Here is a 15,809-nt window from a genome sequence, read left to right as displayed (position 1 = left end):
AAGAAAAAAACATTTTATTACTATGGCACTAACAATGTTCCTTTTGGATATAGTATAACATTGATGACGCTCCTTTTGGGATATATTATATATGTAATTGATTAATCATCACTCTTTTAATCGTCAATATTACTTATATTTATGTTGATATGCTACGAGTGTATGACTGGTTTCTTGTGTTTGTTAATATAATTGCATATTAAAAAAATTGTTATAATTATATTTTTTTATTAACGTATCCTATCGTATCTTGATTTTTGAAATTTTTCCATATCGGCGTATCAGTGCCGTATCGTATCTTGTATCCGGACTTCATAAGTGATAGTAACATCGTGTTCGCAGTACGATTTGGTTCGGTTCTGATCAGAAAATTTAAATGCTCGCTGTTCAACTTGTTTGTATGGCTTCTAAATAGATATGATAAGTTTATTCCTCTGAAAAAAAATAGATTAAATCAGATGGCGGCGCCTCAAAAAACGCTTCTAACATAAACGACTCTAAACACGAAAACAAGCATCATTATGATTAAACAATGTAGCGCATAATCATGAAAGAAAATATGAGGCTTTAATGACAAGAAAATATGTAACATGTTTTTCTCCCATCATGTGATGTGAATAAACCATTGTCCAGGTACCATGATTGGTGTTTTAACTCTCTTGTGAAGCTTATCTTAAACATAAACAATTTCAGACTTAGGTACCCATATTTTCGTGGCTCCTTTGGGATTAGTCCGGGAGGACTTAGTCTTCTGCACTGTTTTACCCTTGGAGGTTTTCAACATTGAACATGCTATTTTCTTATGTCGCCTCTTCATACATTGAGAACAAGCTACATGCTTTGGCTTATCCTTGTTATTAAAAAAACATTTAACCCTAATAATAATAATAATAATAATAATAATAATAATAATAATAATAATAATAATAATAATAATAATAATAATAATAATAAAATCGAATCTCCTCTAATTTTTGTATATACTTATACAAGTTATTGTGCTAATCCAAAGTAAGATTGTCTAAATCCTGAAAGAAGTAGGCAGTTAAATCAGTTTAATCTAATAATAACTTGAATTGAAGTTTGTGAAAAACTTGCGATAGATATCCACAATGATTTAGTAATCCTCAACTTGGAATATTTTACATTAGTAAGAACAAAACATGCCATAGATTTTAAAAAGGAATGGGCTGTCTTCCAGGCCATGATTCTATCTTCTGGAAATACTTGGATGGAACAACACCATCAAAACCTTCCGTCAAGATCACCTTGTTGTCAGAAATGTATAGCTTCATACCTTCTGAAATGGGATGAAACATAATAGAAAGAAACAATACACAAGTCAATATTCTTGTTGGAGAAGATCTTTGGTTTAAATATATTTTTGATTTTATAAAAGTGACAATTTTGATTTTAATGTTTTATATGCAGACAAATGTTAGTTGTTGGTTGCTAGTATGTTAAGTTAGTAGCGAGAGTTTAAACTCTAAACCTGCTTCAGATGTCCCCAACTTGCAGCTCAATCACTCGGACTACACCTTGTCCTTAGACTTGATTTTGATTCTTATAAAAGTTTTATTCGTTTTAGTTCTAGATTTGACCGAAAAAAGAGTGGTTTTACTCTACAGTAGTATCTTATTGGGGACTAAAAGATGAAGTGGTTTCACATTCAGAACATGTTTAGAATATTATCATACCCTCCAAAGCTTTTCTAACATCAAGATAGATCAGAACATTGACATCTCGTCTCATACCTGGGAATAAAAAAAGAAATAGAAAAGAAATTAGGTAGCTGCATCTAATAACTGAAAACTATTAACTACATATTAGTTCTCTTCACAAGACAAGACCATCTTATTGTCCCGTGCAAGAAATTTAGTAGTCTTTAACAAATTTCAGACTGCATAAAAATTCTCACACGAGCAAAATTCAAAGGTCCACCGGATAAGTTATGAAGCGATAAAGGGGTGACAATAGGTCCAAATTGGGTGCTTCTGTGTTTATCAATGGTATTTCTGAGAGAGGGTTGATGGCTAAATCACAACAATCATCTACAAATTGATCAAATCATTTGCAGAGAAATAATGGGTTATTGACACTTCAGACATCAATGAAGTATACATGCATTTGGTTCTGAGTTACTTACTACCTAATAGTTTAGCTACTCTCACATTAAAACTCTGGACTGGATGATTGACTATTATTATTTGAATCTTTTCGAATCTTTCCTATGCAATAAGTTCACTATTTCTACTATCCAGACCTTAAGTAGAAAGCAACAGAATCAGGAAAATTTTCATTTGGGATTCCACATTTGGTTCAAAGCTAGATTATCAATCACAGATTCACAATAGACTTCATCTTTTCATTAATCCTTCTGGATTTTGAACCCGGCCGTTATCCTTAATATTCAAGAAAGGGAATCAACTTGCCTAACCATAATGAGACAAAATATATCCAGATTTAAACTTTTCGATAGGTAAATAGGAGTCTTTCCATAATATATGACATTACCACTTATTACTTCTCCATCTGTTGGTAAACCACGAGAGAAATGAACATGCAATCTCTTCATGCGTTTCAGACCAGATGCTAGAATCGAGTCCAAGTTCCTTTTATATGTCCCATGCACACAAACTGCATATTGTGGAAAAATCAAGATATGAAACAAATCAAATAGCAACATATATTGAATTATTTTTAACAACATATGATCTGTAAAGACACTACACAGCTTTTCAGTTGTTATAGATGTGTATTATTTATGGTAAACCAATATATGCCAACATATCCACTATTCAAAAGATAATTTGTAGTCACAAATATGTAAATAACTTAGTAGTTAATATGTTGCTAAGTATCATGTTAACCATGAACGAAGTCTATACTCTATAGCAACACAATTCAATAATTATGCACCTGGAAATTCTTCAGCTGAAAGGATTGGTTTCAATAAGCTTTCAGTTTCAACAGCCTGCAAATCAAGTCAAAGACTATAGAATGAACTCACAACCAAACGCTCAACATAACATAAGCGAGAACGTTAACCTGATACTTATGCAATAGGACTCGGCGACTAGCGATTGTAAACATATAGTAATGGTGACAAATCTGATAAAGGGCAAAATGGTAGACAACAAAATGTTTTCTATTCTCTTTAGTAAGTTCATTTTAAAAATAGCTTTCACCAAGGGCAATATACAGACAATAGTAAAAGATGGTTTAGCTCAATCCATAGAAGACATGGTCGATAACTTATTCTCCACATAATGTCTTCCAGAAGTTTGATTGCAACTTTTTCTTTTATCGAACGTGATGCATTGACACAAGACATCTTAAGAGTTTATCTATATTAACTCAAATAATGCTTTTAAGCTTTTTATACGCATCTTCTAGACACAAGATCTATTCAAGGACAAAGTAACAGGCGGTAAATATTATCGTAATGAAACCCACTTGGGCTGGCCTAGCGGTATTGGCTTGGGACCTCGGAGTGTGCTCCTCCTCAAGGTCTCAGGTTCGATTCTCTCTGGTGTCAATTTAGGTGGGCTAATTTAGCTTCTTCAAAAAAAGAAAAAAAAGTATTATCGTAATGTCATGACTGGAGCTAGATTAGAACATCTGAAGCAAAGCGCAATTATTATCTGCCAATAGGCCTTTGGCCCAGTGGTGAGTGGCCCTGACAAGGTTCTTCTCCTGTGTTCACAGATTCAATTTCTACTTTTCTACCATCTCTCTCATAGCAAAGTAAAGCAGAACAATGATCTATCCGCTTCAAATGTATCACATATATATTATATTGATATCATTTAGACTAAATTTTAGCCGGGAAATTTGAAGGCATTTTTTTTATCTATCATTTCCCTTGACCAATCTCCAATACCAGCAAAAATATTGGACGGACATCAGAACATAATCCCCATTTCGTACCCTCTCCATCTCCATTATTTTGTCAGTCACCCTTTGACTGATTTCACCATTGTCACAAAACTAAAAGCACCTGAAACTCCCTCCATATTACAGCTTATCTCAATTCATATAAAATAAAAAATAAATAAAAAACACCATTGTTTCTTATCATCAACATTTGTCAGTTTCCAAACTAGGCTTTTCTTTAAATTCATTTGGTCTTCTACCTCCTTCAACCTTACCGGTGTAAGGACATAAAGATAAGGAACAACTATAACATGCTAACTACTTGATTAGTTGATGGAATCAAATGTTGCATGAAGGAAAAAGAGAACAACAGAACATGAGAATAGGGACTGAGCCCTTCATGGAATGGAAGCAATCACAAGGTGTATTCGAGGCACCTTTTCTCTCTTAACAGAATGATTTACTTCTTAAATGCCTATTGACTCTGTTTCCTAAGCCATTTATAATGTAAGCTATACAACCAAGTTGTTAGCCATTCTCATTTCCACTCTTACACCACTTAACATACACTTTCTTAACCATTGAGTACCTAACACAAATATAAGTTATTTTCTGTACTAACAATATCATATCTCAAGTATTATAGATTGTTTTCCATTGATGGCATCTGAGCACGACAACGACTAAAGCAAATTTAAACAAAGAATTAGGTGCATTACCATTCGAATGTGTTGCAGGGTACAGTTTCAATCACTTCCATTAAACAATAACTTAATAGGCAAATTCAATGAGTCAACATTTGATGAACAAGGTATATTTTACCGTGGTTGTGTGGCCTTGGTTTGCACGGATTAGTAGCTCCCCATTTTCTTCTACGAGGCTGAAACGTTGCTTGTTATCTTTTCGAACAGCCTGAGAATAACCATTAGATAATTTAGAATTAAATTATTTTCTTCAGGAAATTCATATGAAAATGAAATGAACATTACAGAAAAGTGTTCATATGTGTAACTAGATCAAACAAATATCAAAGAAGAAAACTGGATTTCGTATTTATCATATTTTTAATACACAAGCTATAGGTCCTGTTAAGACACAGGAGTACAACAAAAATTAGGAAAGAAAATCTCTTCTATGATGCTTCTAATCAACACAACAGTTTTACAAAATAAAACAGATTACAAAAGGAATAAATGTTCCCTTGGTAACCATTCCCTTGATTCAAGTTAAGAATATGCCTCACACAACAAACATGTTCGTAACAAATAAAAACAACATATTGGAGTCTGGCTAATATCAACAATATGACATTATTTTTTATATTTTCATCAAAATGGTTTTCAGATAGTGAGGCATGATAATCTAACTACGACAGAAAAGAACAGCATATAAAACGCGATGAGAATGCGTGCAAACAAAAAGAAAACAAACGTACATTAAATTTAGATCAACTGACCTCCCTAATGTCATCAATAGTGTGGGATCGTAGAGGAATATTAGCAAATGTCTTCAAATTCAGCTTTAGCAAATCGTTAACATTCACAAAACCATCACTCCTCATATTCAATTTCAACTCAGATGCCATATGACGTAAAATTCGTGTCCTGCAGATATCAAACAAAAGCATAATTTGAGTGAATTGCTTAGTGCAAGAACTAAGCGCAAAACAGTTTAGTTAACTCACAACATAGAGTTCATCCACTTTGTTGCTCCAATGTACAATCCCATGCAAACAAAACACATATGTTTTTTCAAAAGAGCCTGGTTTTAGTTCATTTAAGTTGCAAGAAATATCCCACGGAAATGCTTCCTTCTTGATCAAAGTGCATGACAGTTTGAAAACTTCTTTGATACATGAAAAAAAATGAGAGTATCTACTTTATTTTACAAACAACCAAGCCTTATCCCACTAAGTGGGGTCGGCTACATGGATCAAATTACATGATAGTGTTCTATCATAAATCAAATTTGGATCCAACTGATTGACCTCTAAATCCTTTCAAATGGTTTCTCTAATAGTTTTCTTAGGTCTTCCTCTAACTACAAAGGAAAGAGAAATGTTTATGAAATAAAAAAATAAAAAAACTATTAGAGGGTGAAGTCGTGCTTACAGGAGCCTACCAAGAGCATCAATTTTGTCCTTTCCTGAGCCACTTGGCCCACTTCCACCACCACGGCCTCTTGTTCTTTCTCTATCATTTCTTGTATCAAAAGCCCTTCCCCTGCTATTGCCAGAACTGCGCACAAAATATGAATACGCATAAAATTTTCAACTTGACTATGTAATGGAAGCTACTCATACATAGTATTGAATTTCCTCAATAAAGTAATGAAATCCTTTGAAATTCAGAAATTTTTTCACAAGAATTGATTTTGAGTGAATTGATTCAGACTAAAAGTAGTATTTGTGTTTGGATACATTCATTAAATCATAAATTAATTACCTTGAAGGAGTGGCGCGATTGTTGTCCATTGGAGTTGGAGGTGGAACAGAGGCAAAGAATCTGAGAAGAAGAGAGACACGTGGCGGAAGGAGATTGTAATGGCGTAGAACAATGATACTGCTGTACCTCACCGAAGAAAACAACATTAGAATTATAATTCAATGAGATATTCAAAGCGTATAAGAAGAAGAAGAAAAAGGTTGAGAGAGAAAAAACTCGGTGGGTGCTAATAGAATAAGTTTTAAACTCGGTTGAGAGAGAAATAATTTTACTGAGAAATTTTATAATAAAAATTCAAATAGAATAATAAAAAAAAAAAAAGGATATGTTTGATTTGTCGAAAAGTAAAGGACTGAACAACGTAAGTTTTAAATTGTGTTATTTAAACATTTTTGTACATCAAGGCTATTTGATTTGATTAGCTTTTGAGTCACTAATTATTTCACGACTGAACATTTAATTTTATTAAGAAAAGGGAAAAAAAAGTTACAAACTACCCCATTCTGAAAAGATTTTGGGTTCGGGGTTAGTTACATAAAGGGAAGGTATTAGCACCCTTTATGTCCGTAGTATTCTACAGGAACCTCTTGATTTTATTTAATTAATGTGCTATAACTTGCTTGCTTATTTTGAAAAGAAGAATTAAAGTGGAAAAAATAAAGACCTAAATGTCTACATTTTTTATTGTTTGGAAGGACATGGTCCTCTGCCTACGTACCCGTGAGGGATCAAAACCTCGTAGTTCGGGGTAGAAATTGATGTTTGATTGGTTGTGTGTTTTTTTATTAGTTTTGAAAAAGGTTTTAAAATGAAAAGTCAAGTGGCAAAATAAGAATTGATTTGTGTTTTTTATTAAAAGAAAGATGACTCGAAGTATGATTAAATTGATTGATATTTGTTTAAGAAAATAAAATAAAAAAAAGACGATCACTTGATTTAGGATCAAGGTTTGTTTATTAAAATGTTTTTTGTGATTTTTTGGTTATTTGCATGTTTTTGAACAAATGAACTAGAATATAAACTAACGGAGCAGAAAAGTAAAGCGTAGGTACCTCATGGTGGCGTTGGACAATCACGAGGACCTTTTACCTAAACTACAAAGCAGATAAGAGACATACACACATGCACGCACACATGCACCTACGACTAATACATAAAAGCCTATTTACATTCTAAGGTCTGCAATAAATAAATTACATTAAGCCTATATTTACATTCTAAGTTCTATGCATAAAATAAAAATAAATTACAATAATAAATAAACATGCATGAGAGAATATAAAATACTAATTACAATGCTAAAAGATAAATAAAATGCATGAAATAATAAAAAAAAAAAGTGGTTCAATCACAAGGTGGGGGTGCAGCAGTATTCAGGGGCGTGCAGAATTGAGAAAAAAGAAAGAGATTAGGCTTCAGAACCGGACCGGGTCGGTTTGTTGAGTATCTGGGTCGGGTTAAGGTCAAAAGTCCAAAGGATTAGCAATGGGCCGTCTGATTGATCAGACGGCCTAGATTCAATCACGGACAAAGGGTCAAATCTCTTGATCAGACATCAAAGGGAGAGGCACGCGGACGCACATTAAGAGGGTAGGCGCGCACGCACAGGAACACTACGGCCTATATATAAGGAGTAGACAAGATTTTCAATCATTTTGAAGTTCTCCTCTTTCTACTTTTTTTTGGATTCTTGCTTATTTCCTCACCCCCTACTCCTATCTAAACCCAAAATCCCCAAATACCAAAACCTTAGACCTAGATCTTAAAAGAAAGGAACAACACAAAAAACTTACTATTTTCGTGTGCTTCTCGTGGCCGGTTTCGGATCTGCTGCAATTTGTGTGTGTCCGGTTCGTGGTGTGATGGCTTTACTCCGTCTTCCTTCTTTCTTCTTTTCTTTTTCTTACGGTTCTCTTTTTCTTTTTTTTTGATTTTTTCCTATATTAAAACAAGACAAACAAAAAAACAAAATATGAAGTCCTAGATCTAACTACCTTTTGTTGAATTTTGGGAAAGTTGTGCGTTGAATTTTTGGCTGCTTTTTGGACTTAACATTATCGGATAATAATAAAATAATAAATGAAAAAAAAAACAAAAATAAAAGAAATGCAGACTTTGGACCTATCTAAAATTGAATTAAAAGAAATATTGATTTTAAAATAAAAAAATAAAATTAGGATTAATTTAAAAATAAAAGATAGAAATAAATGATTGTAGACCGAGAGAAGAGGGTTAAAATTGTCATTATGTAAATATCATTTCTGTAAGTTTTATTGTGCTTGATTTTAAAACTATTTCTTTCAAAAACACTAGAATTAACAATAACAAAAATCCTGCCGAAATTGTTAGGCCGGATGTCATGACCGGGGTTCGAACCCCGGTACCTCCACTTGTGTGTGTGAGTTTATAATGGCTTTGCCATTTCATCTATCTACCAAAAAAAAAAAAAACAAGAACAAAAATCCTTTATAACACAAGATGAGTCATAAGGATAATCAAAAGATGTCAAGATAAAATGTATAACGACATAAACAGGAAACAACGTAAAGGAACTAAAAAATTAAATTACAAACATTGACGAGGATGCAACCTCCGAATCTAGTACTCAAAATAAAAAGTGATGTATTTTAATTTCAACCACCAAAAAATTTGAAGTTTGATTTTCTCGCTTAAAGTTTTCAAGTTTTTGCCCTTATGCTTAAAAATACGATTGCATACTTTCCACATTTTAAGTCCATACAATGTTCAACATAGTACACTCCCTTTTGGAAAAGCATTCTAAAGCACCAAATAACAGCTGATGCTCCAAACTCTCACAAATTCAAATGGTTCCTATCTTCATTCACACCAGAACCTCCTATACACATGCAATCATTATTGTTCAAATATGGTTCGGAAGCAAACGCCAAAAAAATAAAGAAACTTTGTGCGGAAAGCGTTTTTAATCAAATATTGTTATTACTATCCGTGGAAATCAAGTATTCATACACATTACTCATATAAAAGCGTTTAGAAGAATTTAACAACCAAACCCATATATCCTTCTCACCTTCATGCAAAACAACAGACGTTACCAGTAATTTTAGCTGAGATAATACAAAAATAATTTGAGACTTGCAGAACTTCTGTTAAAGAAAAAATATGTACAACTTTAACTAGAATTCTTCATATGCACAATATTGATTTCTAAGTTCTAACTTTTATAATTTGAACTGTGAACAACACGTGTGATAAAAAAACTCATATAATATTTGATTCCAGAAACCTGCAAAAACTTCATCAGCAAGTGGATTCTCATCTATTTGAGCATGAATTGGTTTCACTAAATAAATAATTAAAAGTGGAGGCTCTGCAAATGTTTTTAACTAGGAGCTGAAGCAGCTTTCCATTTATCTGATTCCTCTTGCCCTTCCTTCACAAAATCTTGGATCAATTCACGCTGTCTCTCTGCCAGTTTTCTGTAAAAACATTTCAAACATGGTTATTGAACAGAGAACCAAATCATGGTTATTCAGAAAGAATCGAGATTCATCTCAATGTATCAAGATTGATGCTGCTGCAATTTATGTAAAACATGGTTGGGTTCAGTTTTGTTTCAAACAAAGATACAAGTCACACATGTAATGTCCGAGACCGACTACCATGATATAAAATAAAGTCACTTTAATTGCTAATTAAACATTAAATATACATATGAAACCTAAGCATGCAGTAGTACAAAGAGAAAAACACAGTTTATAAATAACCCTGCAACATATTATGAGAAACTCACGTTGGAATGCTGACATTAAAATGAATATATTGGTCTCCATATTTGAAGGTATTTTTTCCTGTAAAAAGAAAAAACAAGACAAGATTGATGAAAGAAGTCAGTTTAAAAAAAACAAGACAAGATTGATTTAAGAAGTCAGTTTACTGAAACACACATCTATTAAAAATCCAAGCAGCAACAAGTTCATATATTCCAAATCAGTGCTGTCAACGACCACAGAAACGCTATAGAACTTATACACCACTATAGCGCAGTATTGACAACACTGTTCCAAATGCATTTTCCCAAATGCTTTCTTATAAAATAATAAATTTCTCCAAATAATATCAAAATGCATACCTTTCCTTATACCTTTCCCTTTCATAACCACCTTCTGACCAGGTTGGGTGCCTGGGTGGACCTGCCAAACAGAACTCATCATTCAAACCTCCCTAGTCACTTTACATGCCAAAAGAAATTAAATCATGTAAAGAAGTGCTAGCAACACATTATTTTTATCACTTTTTCTATAGTTTCCTAAAATTCATATGCAACCCACCATTTTCAAAATTTGTCTCACTATATAAGAAATGAGACCGATATAAATTAGCAGAATCCACATGAATTTTTTCGCCAATAAATAGTGCTAGGCTGTTAGAAAGAGTAGTGTGTTGTCAGCACCTCTATATTATGTATTGAAATAGCAATGCTTACCTTGATCATTACACTTCCGGTAGTAAAAGATGGGACCTCGATGATTGCCCCTAAAATCGCCTGAAATAAATATTTAAAAGAAAAATTTCAACTATTTAGTAATATCAATAAAAGTTACAATTTATAAGTAGTAATATCAATAAAAGTTACACTAATAACTATCACGTTGGTTCAAGATGAGACAAAAAAAAAGATGTTCAGGATCCAAAATATCATGACAACAACTAGCACAAACAAAAGCCTCCGTGCCAGTGCCAAATTAAAAATTGAAATAAGTATTTACCAACTAAATATTATAGACAATCAATTATACCAGAAGGAGGCAAACAAAATTCATGCCATCAAAACTTTCACAGCGTGGCAGCTCCTACAAAGGTCCTGTTGCGAATTCGATGAAAATCACACCAACAACAACTTGATGTGTGGAGCAAGGGATAATTAAGCAACCAAAACAAAGTGTATGGAACAATGAAATACAAGGCAAAAGTAGAAAACAATGGCGAGAAGAACACAAAGAAGAAAAGAACACAAAAGAATTTGTTGACCCAGTTCGGTCCAAATTGACCTAGTCTGGGGGAGAGAGCAGCCCTCCAATCCACTATATGATGAGTATCGTTACAAAAGAGAAATCAATGGGTTACAAGAATAAGTCTCCCGCCTAATTCTACCCAAAGTCCCAGCCTCTTCCTGTAACCAAGAGACTCAATCCTAATAGTGTTTCCCAAGGTGAATCAACCCACAAACCCTAGTGCATTTGCTCGTAAGAGACAAACTCTATACAAACCCTAGTTTTGTTGTTGCCTTTCTAAACCCTTGTTTCAGCCCCCTCTATCTCTCCCGGTTTGCTCTGATACAACGTCTATATTTATAGTAAAAGTTTCGCTTAAAATTTGGAACAAATCTGCACCCAAAAATACGTTTCTGTTATTCGTCACCAGCGCACCATCGTGCCACCATTTTTCCAGTGCCTTGCCTCAAAAAACTGAAACCTCCATCGTGCCACGTTGCCCAGCCATCGTGCCACGATTCTGCAGAAACCTGATTTTAAGTTAACTCTCACAGGTCCTCAACTAGATCAAGAGATACATGTGCTACCAAAGGATTATACCACTTAGACATCTCAACTCAATATAGGGCTACATTTCTTGGAGCATTGCATTGAGTCTAGTGTATAGCGATTTAAATCAATGGATCTTTTATGAAAGTAAACTACAACTTAGGTCGCTAAAAGATTTGGTTGAGAAGGAATAGATCCTAATGGTGACCAGAAATTAGGAAGAAAAGAAGTGAGAGGAAACAAAGTATAAAGAAAGAGATAGTAAAAAATGGGATAATTTTTTAGTTATTTGTTAGAAGAGAAAATGAAATGACAGGAAGTTTAAAGCTTTTATCTTCTCTTGTGTGATTGTGTAACGAGAACACAGAAAAAGAAAGAAGAAAAATGAATTGAGAGAAAGTTTAAAGCCAGCGGAAAGAAATAATAAAACTGGCAGTGACTTCTAAGCTAGTGAAGTACCTTGACAGTAACATATAGATCACCAGGATGATCTCCATCAGGATCTGCTCCACCGCTTCCATCCACCTTTAGGGTCTCATTGTTGTCTTTGCCTGCAAATGGAAAAAATCATACATAAGAAAACATTTTTAGAGTGCAACCTTAAGAGAAATCAACATGGAAATTTCTCATTCATGTAACATTTTTCTCTTTGTATGCCATATAACATGGCCTACTTAACAAATTCCAACACTGCATTCCAAAAAGATTGAAAAATAATAATTACCAGGTATAATATCCAACTTGACTGACTTTGTTCCTTTGACAACTTTCCTACCCTTGCAAGGCCTACAGAAATCCTGATACCAATTACAAAAGATTAAAAACCAACAATATATTCCCACAATTTCATATTATTATGAAAGACCACCATGTACATAGAAATACAGGTAATGACTATAGTGTCATTTATTGCCTGATACATGATTTTATTTAGAAAAATTAAGGGAGACCAAACTAATAACGGCAGACTGCAATAAGCAGGTTACATAGACACAGGAAGTTCGTTTCGTTTATCATATTTGAAGTTCTGAACCCTTATAACTAACATATTAAATAGAAGAGAATCGATATTGCAAAGTGCAGAAGACAGTTTGTACCATACCGTTGCAATTACTCCGGTTCCCTTGCAGTTAATACAAGGAATCTTCACTCCGCCTATCACAGTTTGTATAATTACCTGGAATTCTCGAAAATTATCAATTGAACAACACTTCTCAAGCATGTAACAGGAATTAAATCAATTCCAGCATGATACTGACCTTTCCTGACCCTTTACATCGCTTACAAGTTTCAGGTTTTGTACCGGGAGGAACACCACTCCCACCTGAAACAGTTTGGCAAGTGCGAAATGTGTTAACTTCAAGGAGCATTGACTTGTCAGAATTCAAGCCCATCTGAATACAAAATACCAGTGAAGGTTGACAATCATTAACAAACATACCACAAGCATTACAAAGCACATCTGCCTGAAATGACAGAGTTTTGGTGCACCCTTGGATAGCTTCCATAAAAGATAGTTCAATGACAGTCTGTGATAAGAAAGATTATTATCATGGTTTTCATCAAACAATCACTTAGCATGCTTAATAATGTCTGAATAGGAAGAAGGAAAACGACCTTGACATCCTCCCCGCCACCCTTGACATCCTCCCCGTCAGCCCTCATATCGAAAATATGCTGATCACAATTGAAGGAATTGAGAAATAATATTAGATTTCAAATTAGGGATTCATTTTGACGAAAGCTTTAGAGCATTTGTTTATATTTAACAAAAAAAACTACAAAATTTGTAAAACACAGATTTAGGCGACATATTCATATATAACATGCACTGAGCCAAGTATATCAGCTTACAATCAGAAACAAGAAACTGATATGTGACCAAACATATCATTCAATTAAATTAAATGGAAAGATGTGACTGCAACTTTCAGCACATACATATGTACAAATGTTCAAAAGAAATATCATTTTTCATTTTTACTGAACTAAAAATATGGTTGTTGTTGGGATTACTTGGGGTCTGCTTATATGGTTTTCACAAAATATGAATTTAACAGTTAAATGATGAAAAATAATATATATTTTAATAAGTATGGACATAGTTGAAAAATAAATATCTCCTGCAAGCTTGATTAATAAAATACAGAGAAGAAAATAGTAAGTTATTACATATCCGAAAGGATTAAAGTCAGGCTCGTCTCTGAAACAAGTGCATTTTTGGTTTACATAGGCATCATGTCCAACCTACACATTCATGAGAAAGTAAAGTGAATCAAGTGAAAAGGCAGTAGATACACAATCAACTATAAGAAGCATGCACAACTTCACAAGCACATTAAGCATAAGTTGTCCACAAACATAGAAACAAATACACATACATTATTTTTCGAACGAAGTATGAAATGTTGTTGTAGATCTTTAAAATTTCTAGCAATCTCTATGTTTATTATTTAAAGTTTTCTTCTAATAATTAAATAACATTATATAACTTCTGCACAGGCCTAATTGTATATCTATGCTTCACTCTAAGATACATCCTCAGTGATAAGAGGCCTATTACTAACACTTCACATTTCTACTTACATCCATCTTTCTTTTTCTGTTAATTAGCTGTATATAAATTTTGAGTTCTCCATGAAACTTATCCTACAATATGTTTCATTCCCAGTTTAGTGAAAAAGGTAGATACAACAAAATATTCTACAAAGTTTTGAAGAAAATAGGCAGTAATGAACTAGACCTGATCATACTGTTGATGTTTTTCCCCATCCTTCAAAACCTACAAACAATAAAGGGAAATATACCAGCAGTCAGTTAATCTGGGATACGAAAATGGATTTAATAAGAGATATGAACTATCAATGTAAAACAGTTTTCCACTGACATCCAATGAAAGTCTACTACTTTGCCACATCACCCCACATTTGTAATGATATTTTGAAAATGGTGGTATGACTATGCCATGGAAAAATGGTAGTCTGCATTGGATGTCAATGTAAAACTGTTTTACAGCGACAGTGTATGCTCATTAGACTTTGAATTTAAGATAGATATCTGGCTCTGGGTAGTATGACAAACAAAAACAACGATACACCTCATATGCCAATGTAACTTCTTGAAACTTCTTTTCGGCCTCAGGATCATCTTTATTTGTGTCTGGATGGATCTTCTTTGCAAGCTGCAGAATATGGAAAGGAAATTAGGAACAATAAGAAAATACAGAAATACAAAATAATTTTAGAAATGTCTGATAATGCCTATCAGCTCTATTTAACAAATTCATGTCGAGGAAGAAAGCCGAAAAAGGGTAAGGGGGCTAAAATATTTTAAAAATTGTGTAATGTGTTGATGCAGCCATGAATATAATACAATTTGTATAATCTGAAAACCAGAATGCATAAGATAAAACACAACTCAATATCATAAAATGCATATGTGATTTTAGAAAAGAAATGTGACTCTTCCTCGTCCATCATCATTGGCCTACTTAGAAACACACACAAACCCATATTTCAATACCTAAATTCATCTATATTAATAATTATAAGAAAAAACGTACCTCATAGTAAGTTTTCTTTATATAAAGGCTTGCATCCTCACTCACACCAAGAACATCATAATAGTCCCTTGTCAACGATGCTATAAAATAGTTGGGGGGTGCAAAAAACATGTTGGTCACATGCATGAAACAATAAACATGAAGCAGGCATGCATGTAGCGTCTGAGTTAATTAATAATTTATACCAGAGCCATGAATTGATCTAGAAGCTCCCAAATATGAATTAGCCACTCCCAATAGCAACCAGTTACAAGAAAAGATCAATAATCAATTCATTTAGCAATATTTTGATATGAAGCAGAGTCATTATAGTCAATGAATGCGTCCCAAAAGGTGCTCAAATGTTGTTTTTGGTTAACCAATTTAATCCATAAAATTACAAAAAAAAAGATACTTGTATTTGCA

The 15,809-nt window shown here is 33.4% G+C and overlaps 2 protein-coding genes across 6 annotated transcripts; both read right to left on the bottom strand.

Moving 5' to 3' along the window:
* Positions 1-942: 942 nt before the first annotated feature.
* LOC11435035 (tRNA 2'-phosphotransferase 1) lies at positions 943-8,315 on the bottom strand. Of its 5 annotated transcripts, XM_039833299.1 has the most exons (10): positions 8,114-8,315; positions 6,321-6,440; positions 5,988-6,113; positions 5,561-5,721; positions 5,333-5,480; positions 4,699-4,788; positions 2,920-2,974; positions 2,515-2,637; positions 1,698-1,754; positions 943-1,300 (listed from the first exon to the last, which is right to left on the bottom strand). In XM_039833299.1, exons 4-10 carry the CDS (start codon positions 5,617-5,619, stop codon positions 1,176-1,178), a joined length of 657 nt encoding a protein of 218 aa, XP_039689233.1. In that variant the 5' UTR covers positions 5,620-5,721; positions 5,988-6,113; positions 6,321-6,440; positions 8,114-8,315; the 3' UTR covers positions 943-1,175. The 5 variants fall into 5 exon arrangements, with proteins under 5 accessions (XP_039689233.1, XP_039689232.1, XP_003605066.2 ...); XM_039833298.1 differs by lacking the exon at positions 5,561-5,721; XM_003605018.4 differs by lacking the exons at positions 5,561-5,721; positions 8,114-8,315 and having other exon boundaries at positions 6,321-6,550.
* A 1,171-nt stretch (positions 8,316-9,486) lies between these two features.
* On the bottom strand, positions 9,487-15,515 carry LOC11424351 (chaperone protein dnaJ GFA2, mitochondrial). Its single transcript, XM_039832591.1, has 14 exons — positions 15,405-15,515; positions 14,940-15,023; positions 14,586-14,624; positions 14,015-14,089; positions 13,460-13,519; positions 13,284-13,371; positions 13,102-13,166; positions 12,945-13,019; positions 12,567-12,639; positions 12,302-12,393; positions 10,786-10,869; positions 10,432-10,492; positions 10,093-10,150; positions 9,487-9,778 (listed from the first exon to the last, which is right to left on the bottom strand). Exons 1-14 carry the CDS (start codon positions 15,513-15,515, stop codon positions 9,682-9,684), a joined length of 1,062 nt encoding a protein of 353 aa, XP_039688525.1. The 3' UTR covers positions 9,487-9,681.
* Between the last annotated feature and the right edge of the window lie 294 nt (positions 15,516-15,809).

This window comes from Medicago truncatula, chromosome 4, assembly GCF_003473485.1.
Source record: "Medicago truncatula cultivar Jemalong A17 chromosome 4, MtrunA17r5.0-ANR, whole genome shotgun sequence".
Lineage (NCBI taxonomy): Eukaryota > Viridiplantae > Streptophyta > Magnoliopsida > Fabales > Fabaceae > Medicago > Medicago truncatula.
This window is presented reverse-complemented; position numbering and strand designations above follow the sequence as displayed.